The sequence below is a fragment of the Diuraphis noxia genome, unplaced genomic scaffold (genome assembly GCF_037042655.1).
Source record: "Diuraphis noxia isolate RWA-SAM2 unplaced genomic scaffold, SU_Dnox_SAM2 contig0003, whole genome shotgun sequence".
NCBI lineage: Eukaryota > Metazoa > Arthropoda > Insecta > Hemiptera > Aphididae > Diuraphis > Diuraphis noxia.
Genome location: NW_028301713.1, coordinates 72,727,378 through 72,739,612, shown reverse-complemented (window position 1 = coordinate 72,739,612; position 12,235 = coordinate 72,727,378). Strand labels below are relative to the sequence as shown.

The following is a 12,235-nucleotide window of genomic DNA, read 5'->3' as shown; positions in this document are numbered from 1 at the left end:
TCAGAGTTGATACAAGTACTTTTAAAATATACTCGTAGTTTTAAGTTCCAACTAAATGCATTCTTTTAAAGAGTTAATGGATTAAAAATTGATTTTTATAGGTATACGTGTTTATAAAATAGCTATTATGCATTATGTGTGTGTTTTTTAAATGTAATAGTAGCAAATTGTGTTTATTTGATTATGATAAAAGTTTAGAATTGTAAATTATTAAATGTGTTTAAGCATTTAAGTAAGTATAATTATGTAAGAGCTTAAATACTAATGATTAATATGTAAAATCAATAAAAGTCACTAGCTATTAAGTATAAGACAATTAAGTAAATAATATTATGTTTGAAATGAATAATTATAGAAGTCAATATTATTCCAATCAATATACTGAAACAACATTAAAATTGTTTGAACAGAACCATATAATAGGTATCTAGCTATATTTAAATCTTGAATCAAACTCGTGATATAGTTAAATAAAATAAAATTTCAAAAAATCTTACCTTAGTCATCTTTAAAAATCTAAATATTTTTGCAACTACATTTATACATTATTGATCATTAAGCATAGAACACAATCTTTGGGAATTTAGGAATATACATTTGTATAAATTACCATTCAGTTTTTTGGCTAACACAGTAAGGAATTATGCTATTATATATTATGGAAAAATATAAAATATTGTAATCGAAATGGGTATTTATACACAATGAAATATTCAGATTTCCCTCAGTAATATATTCAAACCATAATGAAGTAAAAAAATAATAATAACAACAAAATATTCCAATACTATTATAATAAGAATTAAATAAAAAATCCCACTTGATTTTATATTATACAGTATTGCAATAACATTAAAAAAAAAAATGTATTCATGTATTCCTCAAAAAACATTCTTTGATATAAAATATATAACTACACTACTACAGTTTAAGTTTACTTTTACTGAATTATTATATGTATTAAGTGAAAATTATACAATTCTCAAAATTATATTATTTATCTGCTCATCAGAAACCACATACTGATTATAATTATATAGAATAACTAAATAATGGGAACACTGAAAATGGAATCACAATGTCTATCAATACAAATGTTCATTATGTACTGGGAAATTAAAAAATACCGGTTTTAAACATAATCTGTAAATATTGTAGTCATAAAAATGTATACAAACCAAATGTACAAAGAATATTGTTTTGTCAAACAAAAAAATGTAAATAAGTACTAAAATAAAAAATTTATTTATCCAAAATTATGAAAGTTACTAAAATGTATGATCTATGAACGCACAAACATTGATTCTTTGGTTAAATATTACATAATTCTATTAAAGCTTATGTTCTATCATATGAATATTGTTCATGATGACATACAAAATTAACAACTATGAAATTAATGCAAAAATAAAAAAATTATTAACAATATTCTAAAAATTGGAATAGGGTATGTAAATAATTTCCTGCAACACATTAATGCACAACTTTTGCCTATACACTACGCCGTGTTAATTTTGACGCGTTCAAATTTGTTAAATAATTATCACTCTGCTTAATTGAGTATATTTTTAATCGTGTAAAAATTTATGACTAATTGTTAATTCAAAGATTCTTTTATGATTTATTTTTAATAAATTATATCATTAGAGAAAAGTTATTTTTTTCAAGTGAATATAATAAAATAATATATTATAAGAATATTATGTTTAATATTAGGTTAATTATATATTTAAGAATAAGAAAAAAAATTGAAAAAAAATCACATTTGAAAATAAACTATGAATTTTATAAAATTTAAAATTTGGACAAATAAAGAGTTATAAACATTGAAGTTTCAGTTTATACATCTAGTGATTTTACCAAGATATGTGAGTTTTTTTTTTTGTCATCAATCACCATGCAATTTTCACCGAATCTTTATATAAGTATATTCTATGGTATAACCATGCAATTTTCAAAAATTTTTGACTTAAGTTGAACTATTCATAGGCATTTAAAATTTTCGATCATTATTAGTTTTTTTTAAATTAATATTGATAAAAATTATTTGTTAGGCAGAAAAGCTTGAAAATTTAATACAAGGCTCTTAACATATTGTTACAATAGCAATTGAAAAATAAAATAAATGCATAGTCACAATTTTTATTTACAAGCATTCAAAGTTTGAATTTTGACAACATATGTAAAAATCACGGAAATCACGAAAATTCGCAAATTATTTCAAACTAGAAGTTCATAAAAAATTTTCTTTTTAAATCTAAGATTTGAAAATTTTTAATATCCTAGACAGATAAACCGTCTTCGATCAGAATCGTTTTTTGTATACAATTTTATAATATCATTGGATTCAAATTTAATTCCATCCATTATAGTAACCCACTTGTAACCTACTGTACAGCAGAGCGACATTCACGACTTACCCGCATTTTTTTTTATTATTATTATAATTGTTACAAAATGTGTATTAATTTTATTTCATACATTGTATTAAAATGAAATTATTATTAAGAAAAAATCTCGTTAAAAAATATTTGTGCTTGTTAATTAAATTTGTTCTCGGAGATTTCAATTTTTGTTAAACAAAATAAAAATAAATATCATAGCGCCATTGTATATATTACTATTTACATTTAAATAATTTTGGAATCCTGACATATAAATTTATTTACAGGCATAAGTTTTCATAAAATATAACTTTTAAAAAAAATTTAGTTTATTTATTATTAAATGATAATAACTAATTTAATAATCTGTTTTAAAAAAGAAAACAAATATTTAAAATTAAAATAATTACATAACAGAAGAAAAACGTTAAGATTATTAATTAATTTAGTTTAAATCTTTTTCTCTCAAAATAAATATTAAATGATAAAATATGCCATAAAATAGTTTTTAAGTTTTAACTTAATAGTTATAATTTCTTCAACTCCCAGGATTTATTTCAAGTTGGATCTAAACCTATAATTTGAACTATCAAATCAATAAAAATGTATTGATTAAAACTACTAAAAAAAAAATATTTGAATTTCAAATTAGTTCGTTTAAAACTGCCAATTTATTTTCATTATTATCTTCATTGCCTATCTCAAAGTTTCAAATAGAAAAGTTTTTCTAGATCTTACTATCATTAAAATATTCTACTTTGTAGCTAAAAATGTTTTCGATAACTTTCCAACGAGACCAAAATCTACCTAACCTACCTATTCGGTAACCAAATAAAGTGTTCTCACGGGAATAATTGGAACATTGTATTTTGTAAAGTTGGAAAATAATATTAACTAGCTTTGTGGTATATCTCTATTGTAATATTATTTAATATTCTTAATATTAATATGATTATTATTGCTTGATGGTGTAAACATTTTAATATACAGTTTATTTTTTTGAACCCACCTACCAAAATCCAAAAGCTCATCATTATAAAAATGTATTTCATGACACTATAATTATGGTTTAAATAATCTCATAATAATATATTTTTTGTATTCTCAGTTGTATTAATATTTTTTATGTGATAGAGTTGTGTTACAAATATTTGACTCTAAAGTCTAAATTGAAGAGGGACAAAAAATGCATCTATAGAAAAAATGAATACCAAATTTAACCAAGCAACTGCATATTTTTTCTCTGCAAAGAAAATTAAAATATTGTTGATATGTTTTTAATTTATGAGCGTAAAAATATCTTAAAAAACAACGTACTACGTTTTACTATAATAATTACATATATTTATACAGTAATTTAATACATTATGAATTATAGATTGATTCTAAATACAAATATTGAAATGTGTAATTTTAATTTTAATATGGTTATTTTTTTTATGGCAACAGCCATAAAATAAATAAATTGTTACCTATTCCACGAGAGTGAAATTTAATCGAATTATATTAGGTGAGTAACTGATAATGGAAACAACATGTAGAATACCTGTGAAATTTAAAATACGATTGTATAAAAAAAAAAAAATGTTAATGTCGATTATATTGAAAATATATCATTATTTATGTACACTCATAATTTATCAAACTTATTTTTAGATTACTGTTTCGTAATCATACTCATTTATCAATTATTTTTTGGGTGTATTATATTCTGTATTCGCTATTTATATATTTAAACTAAAAATAATAAGAACCATTTCGGATGTCACACTAAATAATTGTACGTCTAGAATTATTCGTTATAAATAAGAATAAAATAATTTCAGAACTACATGGAAAGACACTGCAGCAGAAGTAATTAGGGATACTGGTAATCCCAGATCTCGCTATAATAAAAGATATTTAAATTCCAAAAAAAAATAATAATATATTTCAGTTGTATTCTGTACTTTATTTAAATTTATAAATACTCCTTTTAAATATTTCTATAAACGATGATACAATTCTAAGACTAACTAAAGAAAAAACCTTTTTAAAAATCAACACATTTTAAAGGCTAAAAGACTGTTAGTTAATATCGTTTAATAATACTATAAGAATATTTGTCCAGACTTCTAATTCCTAAATTCTACACGGATTTACACAAAATACAACACTATGTTAAGAAGTATCATTAAAGCAACATTTATGAGAATTCTGACGAACAATTCAACGCATCAAAGTATACGTTATATTATGACTTTAGTATAATTGTATAAATAACTGTGTTATAAACTTAGACAGAAGACTGCAGTACTACTCGTTGAGAAAGATGGTATAAAGAAACAATGAAAATCAAGAAGTGAAAAGCGCGCATAAGGAGACCGGTTAAATGGTTTATAAAACTCTTTAATAGATTCTTCGTTGTTATCTCCGATCTATTGATTTAGATATAGCTACTTGAATGTGTTGGACGGTTCGTTATCTTATTATACTAACGAACTTTGACTTTTCGAGTGAGTGTATGACAGCTGTGTGTGGTTTTATTGATTTTCTGTTATGGCAATTATTTCCCTTGGTCTATATTATTTTTTCGTTATACAGTCTTAGTATTATATGGACACCATATAGTGAGAACATTTTATCAATTCTTTCAAAATAACTTTTATTTTATCGAACGCAAAGACCTTGCACTCATAGATCAGCCCACACTAAACCAAATACATACATCGATAGCCACTACGTACTGACACAATGCAGTGACGTAGTCCGTTTAGTATAAAATATTCACATATAATGATATTGTACCGTATAAAAGTACCTCAGTAACCGAAAAGTGCCACCTATCTTGACACGGTAGAAACGTTGAAAAGGACAGTCTATTAATAAAACTCATATCTAAGATCGAACGTATTTTTGTATAAATTATTTTTGTTTTGTTATTATCTTTAATGAACCAAACCCATAATCTATTGTTATTACAGTATTACCATATCTTATGACTTGAATCTAAAAGTATTAACACATTATATTATCTATTATTAAGCGGTGTGATCATAATTAAACATAATATAATAAAATCTCTAATACGACGCTTAACAAATATTAAAAATATATTTTCTAAATACTACATATTATAAAAATTAAAAAGTTACGATATGAAATTTCGTATTCAAACTCAAATATTTTACTGTTATATTGTAAACCATGTTATCTAATTGTCCTGCAGTATTGTATTACGTGATTGTCACCCATCTAATAATTAAATTTATAAGTATTTAAATTCCGTAGGTACCTACTGTATAAATATAGGAAATAAAATCCAAAATACATCGATTACACTCGAGTCCGTACTTACGATAAGTTATATCAGTATAAAACAATGCAAATTTTTCTGAGTTTATCAAAACATTATAAGTTATCGTCGGATACATATTTTCGTACCTTTTAAAGAAAAAGTCATAACTTATTGGAGAGCAACGATCAAAATCTGTATTGTAGGTGATATTGTAGTTATGATATGTTATACATATAAGCCTTATTTATTTCCCCTCTGAGAATCTTATTATCATTTTATGACCCGCTATAACTTTAAGCTTTATGATTATGCTTATTCGACAACACACGCTAGATCATCAATTGAACAAGTGACGTCAGGCAACCGACTCTGTATACCGACCACGGAACTATATACCTTCTCAAGTAGAAAAATCCTTTCAAAAAATGTTTCTCACCGGAATTCTATTGAATTTTCTACCCGATTTCCTTTTCGTAAATAAATTAATAATAATAATAAATTCATCCACAGGGTATCAAGAGTATTTGTTAACAACAATAAATATTCGGAAATTGATGGTACTGGTGGTTGGCTTCAAGAATCACGTACACAACTTTCGACAGATGTTTATCCTTTTAACCACCAATATAAGATAAATAATAAATTAGTGTGTTTAGAAAATCCAAAAAATATTATATAAATGTTTGGTAAGAAAATAGCCAATAACAGAGATAACAAGCCTGTTACACAAGTACGCTCTTTTATTGATACGCTAAACTTGTTTTTTTTATCACTCAAGCCATATGGATGTAGGAATTTTTTAAGTTTAAAATAAGGGTCATCAAATTTTTTGACATTATGGAACAGAAAGGTTCGGCATCCCTAGTCTATGACAATCGATACATCACAAATATCCAACATAATATTATTCATAGGATTTTCCATATGCGTTTACTTTTTTGGTCGTGTCATCGAATTTTTACATTGCAATTCATAAGATTAAGCCATATTTATAGATTCATATACGCCATAATAATAATAAAGTAATATTAAGTAAGTACTCAAATGCATACATATATAGGTAGGTATAAACCAAATTCACTACTTTACCACTGTAAAAACACTGAAAACCACCTATATAGTACTGACATGTTTTATAAAAACGTAATAAACTAATAATTCTATAGGTACATTGTTTTAAATCTGTGTGTAGGTTGTTTCATATTATTTCAACATATTATGATGTTTAGTGTTTGGTGTTACATTTTTGTTTTATTATTATTTATTTCATACTTTTTTTGGTATTATTATTAAATATCAACTTGTGACACTGATATTCATGTTTTATTCTTGGAGTCTTGGAAGCCTCCACCAACATGTAAATAAATAAATATGTTTTTATTCTAATTCAATTTAGTAGTTTTTATACACTATATAAATAAAAGATAGCTTAAAATTAACCTCACTTTCTACATTATTGTATTTTGCAGTAATATACTTAATACTTTTAAATATTGGATTAATAAACAGTTGTTTTTTTTTCAAAATCTTCGATCTTATAATACTTTAATAATCGAACAATTATTTTTCATTTATTTATCAACAATACATTTTAATGATCTTACACTTAAGTGCATTGAACAATACGAAGAGTTTGCCAAGTTTAATAAAGTTCAGTTAATGTACAAATGCTAACGAATTTTGACTTCAATTTACAACCTGTCATAAAAACCACTAATTACTCAAGTGTTTTACCATCATAAGACGTTTATTCTTGCAGTAAATGTTTAGACAGTATTTTAAAATATTGGATTTGAAAGTTTTTAAAAATTAAGACATTTTAGATCAATAGAAATAATTATTAAAAAAAACTTTTTTGGCAATGGTAAATGTTGTTATATTATTCTTTGAAAAAAAATGAAGAGAATATTTTGGATTAGATATGTTTACACTTTACACTCATTAAATATAAATTTAAGTGGCTCAAATTTTCTGTCAAAACATTTTTTTATAAATCATCTATGTATGTATTAATTTATTGTATTACTTTTAAATTTAGGCTATTTGTAATAAAATATCTATAATGCATAGGTGCTAAGAAAATGGGTGCCTGGATACTAGAGCACTTATTGAAATTTGTTTGAGGAAGGATAGGAAGTTGAGCGCTCCATAAAAATTAAAATCAAATTTTGTTAAGTGGGTCGATGGTGGTTGTTATTTTAACCAAAACACAGCAATATTTTGTCCATTACACTGATCGACCTAGCAATGCGATAATACTTTTTGAAGCTGATAAAATTTTTTATTATATCTACTTGAAATCGGTCAGTCTTCTTCTCCCAATTTCATCCCCCTACAACTATTAATTTGGTTTGAATATTTTAAAATTTTGGAATTTTCAAACATTGATTATTCAGAATTTAAATCTGATGTCTCAAAATGTGGTCCGATCGATCTCAAGAAGACTGTATTACGAATTAAAATCAGTTTTCTGAAATATTATCGTATTATCTATCTAAAATGGACAAAAAGTAAATATAAACAAGTATAAATTGTTTACCATTCATGCGTAAGACGCCACGCAGAAGCGGTAACTTATACATGGGTATACAGAAGTGTTCTGCTATTTCTTTTACACACTTTTCACTTAGAGCATGTGTGTGCTCACAATGGTTTTTTTTTAAATCTTGGTGCCTATAATGTAATGTTTTATATTTCACTTTATCATTTTACTAAATGATAGAGCTTCTTTTAAATAACATACTACTATTTTAATTTGTACACATTTTGGTTTTTGATACTAAAATGTAAATAATCTTTTTATCAGGTACATGGCCATTGTGCATCCACTTCGGCATAGGAGATCAAAGACGAGAACTCAAACAGTGCTTATTCTCATTTGGCTAATCAGTGTATTTCTAGCGATGCCGTGCATTTTATATTCTGACCTTAAGACAAAAAGGTTTGAATTTAATTTTAATATATTTAACACATTATACACAACTTATTTTATGTATACATATCATATTTTTAGTTTGTATGATATATACTTGGCATAATATAATGATATTTATAAAATTAAATTATACATATGTTAATGTATAATTTTTATAAATTATAACGAAAATGATATTTAATCATTATTCGTAGTTCATAGTATCACTATTTTGAAATCTAGAAACTTATTCAAAGTGTCCTTACTGCTTTTAGATTCCTTAAATATTACTATAGATTTAATATTTTAAGTATATATAAGAATTTCAAAATAGTTTATATATACAAACCATACACTTTGAGTGGAATATATTGAGGTTCCAATAAATAAAAATTATTTTTTATTTTTGAAACTACCTTTGTCTTTACATAAATATATTACCGATATTTAGATAGGTACCATAATAAAAAGAACCTTGAACTTTATTGCAATAACAGCATAGATAATATGAAAATAATGACATCAAATACCATAGGTTACATATTGCAGCACTCCTTGAAAGTAAAACTTGTGCTGAGAGAGGGAGTTCTCATCATCATCAATCTGATATTTAAGTAAAATTTTACATAACAACTCTTATTATAAATCTATTATCCGGAATAAGTCCAAATAATTATTAGTTATTTTGATATTTTATTGCGTTCCAAAAAATATAGATAAAAAGTAGGTACAATAAAAGTTCTATTCAATTATTACATTATGAAGTGCCGAATAAGATCAAATATAGCCCAGGAACATTTTTTAAAGCTCATTTGTAAAAACAAAAAAAGCTCCTCCTCAGATGGTCACTATTATCTAATCCTAGGCACGTGCCTACCTGGTCTAAACTTTAATCTGGAATTGACATTATGTATCTCCAAAAAAATATCGTACATGTCCATATTTTATAAAATTAACATTTTTCGTTCACTATTTTTTCTATGTTTTTTTATAATACCTATATTTTTGTGACCTGTTTTAGGTACATGAATGGAGAACTAAGAAGAGCGTGTTACATGCTCTGGCCAGATGGAAGGTACCCGAATTCTAAAACCGAATACATGTTAGTACATTCAAATAAATCATGTCATATATATAATTAAACGTGTGTGTATGTGTATATAATGCACAGTCATCTATTAAATCGATAAATTCAGATTCAATTAAACTGATTTAGTGTGATTACTGAATATTGATTCAATTAAAGAAAATTCAACGCTATAATTATCAATTCTGTTCATCGCAATTTAAATCATTTTTTTTCATCATGCTCACAATGACAAAACAGAATTTTGATAATTAATATTCAAGCATCAGAACTCGTCATAAACACAAAATACTATTAATGTATTGTATCAGATATTTTATCAAACACAGCAACATTATTATCATTCATTTTTTTAAATCGAACATTGATAATTAAAAAATTCTTTTGCTTATGTCAAACAAATCAACAATAAAGAAATAATTATTAATATTTAAATCTCTCGGGTAAAGTTGAAAAATTATCAATGCATACAACCGGAAAGGTAAACATTATTATAAATAATTTATACATGTTATTTATATGTATAGGTACATTCATTTTGTATTACACGCAAATAAATATTTAAATTTAATTTAAATTTTATGGTCGTGAAAAAAAAGCTTATTTGCACAGCTGCCTTCCTCGACGTATCACAGGCATTCGACAGAGTATGGCATGAAGGCCTTCTCTTCAAACTAAAATCTATTCTTCCGCCATACCATTTTCTATTATTTAAATCCTATTTAGAAAACACATTTTGCCGTCCGATTTGGCTTCTCCTTGTTCAAAGTATCACCAATCCACGCAGGGGTACCTCAAGGATCTGTAACAGCACCTCTACTCTTCAATTTATTCACCTCAGATCAACCTACCACCCCTAACATTACAACCGGTGACTTTGCCGACGACAAGGCGCTTCTAGCGATCCATTCTGACCCCGAAATAGCCTCTAACCTCGTACAAAACCATCTCAATCTCTTATCAACCTGGTATAAAGATTGGGGAATAAAAATCAACGAAACAAAATCCATCCATTGTACGTTCACACTAAGGCAAATAGTCTGCCCTCCCATCTACCTCAACAATGTACCTCTTCCAACCACCCAAAATGTCCGAAACCTAGGTCTACATTTAGACCACAGGTTAACTTGGGCAACTTACACCCACAACAAAAGACTCACCTTAAATAATCGCTCTCGCCAATTACGTTTTCTCCTCACATCACAACACATCAACTTAAAAAACAAGCTACTATTATACAAACTCCTACTCAAACCGATCTGGACATACGGTATCCAACACTGGGGTGCAGCCAAAAAGTCCAACTTAAACAAAATTCAAATCTTCCAATCTAAATGTCTCCGTCAAATAACTAAAGCTCCCTACTATGTATCAAACGAAACTCTACATAAGGATATAGCCATTCCAACAGTCCAAAACGTCGCGAAAACTTTTTACAAACGCACACACTCCAAGTTCCACAGCCATCGTAATCCCCTGATTTCCTAGCTATCTACCAACGCTATTCCTGGTGACCCCAGAAGGCGTCTAAAACGTACCTGGTGTCGTGACTTACTAATCTAAAATTGTATATACCCCTTAATTTAATTGTACCTTCCCTTAATTTTGTAATCCCGCCCTCTCTTACTAACAAATTAAAATCCTAGCCTAAAATCCTAACCTTAAGTGCCTCCAATGGGTGGCTTCTTATCTCCATACACTCAAGCCATGTCACCTCGATATAAGTGCACTTATTGTAAAACAACATTAACATATTGTGTATATTTAAATAAACGATAAAAAAAAATTTAATGGTCGTAAATTTTTAACTTTAAATATATTTCCAGAAAACATTAAAAACTATAATAATTTTCGATAGTTTAAGTAATTTTTAGCAATAATTTTATCTCCTCGGTTTGAAATATTATTAATTTTTTAAGGGCTGTGGACAACCCGCTCTACAGCAGAAGCAATTTTTTTCAATTCTATAGGTGATTGTATTTCTCTGAAACTTCCATAATATTTTGTGTACAATGCTTTGTTGTTTTAATTAATTTTTGAGTAAAATTTCCCCCATAGTACAAACAAAGCGGTATAACATGGTTAAATTGTGAAAAAAAAATCCTCTGTCAGTATATAGGTACCTACACTGCGTCAGCGAACCGTTAAAATAAAATATCGTGGCGACCGTTAATATATTATATGGGACATGGGTATATATAGTGTATAAACGGTCGTGGCGTGCGTCGTCGCGTCGGTCCGTCGTAGAACTATAAAAAATGCATATTTATTTCGGGTGCCAATTGAACCGCCTACAACGAAGTGGAGTGGATGACGGAAACGAACGTTTCGAGGAGTTCGGTGATGGGTGTCGACGACATAGACAAACGACCACCGACTGGTCGGAGCACGGTGGTGTCTTTAAAATACGTCTCTCGTCGTAGTCTTTTTGAGTAAATAATCACCCAAACACCTTAGTCTGAGTTACCGGTTAGGTTAGATTCGCATTATATTAATGAGATTTTTACGAATACGTGGGCCAAAAGACACTCGACACGAACTGACTACAATAACGGTTAGGGTGGGTACGACCA

At 27.0% G+C, this 12,235-nt stretch overlaps 1 protein-coding gene across 5 annotated transcripts in view; it reads left to right on the top strand.

The window, feature by feature from the left end:
• TkR86C (Tachykinin-like receptor at 86C) overlaps positions 1-12,235 on the top strand; it is a 125,564-nt gene that overhangs the window by 103,250 nt on the left and 10,079 nt on the right. For all 5 annotated transcript variants that reach the window (XM_089223826.1, XM_089223828.1, XM_089223825.1 and 2 more), the window contains exons 5-6: positions 8,468-8,602; positions 9,597-9,677. In XM_089223826.1, the coding sequence (XP_089079952.1) occupies positions 8,468-8,602; positions 9,597-9,677 (216 nt within the window). The remainder of the gene's footprint in view (positions 1-8,467; positions 8,603-9,596; positions 9,678-12,235) is intronic.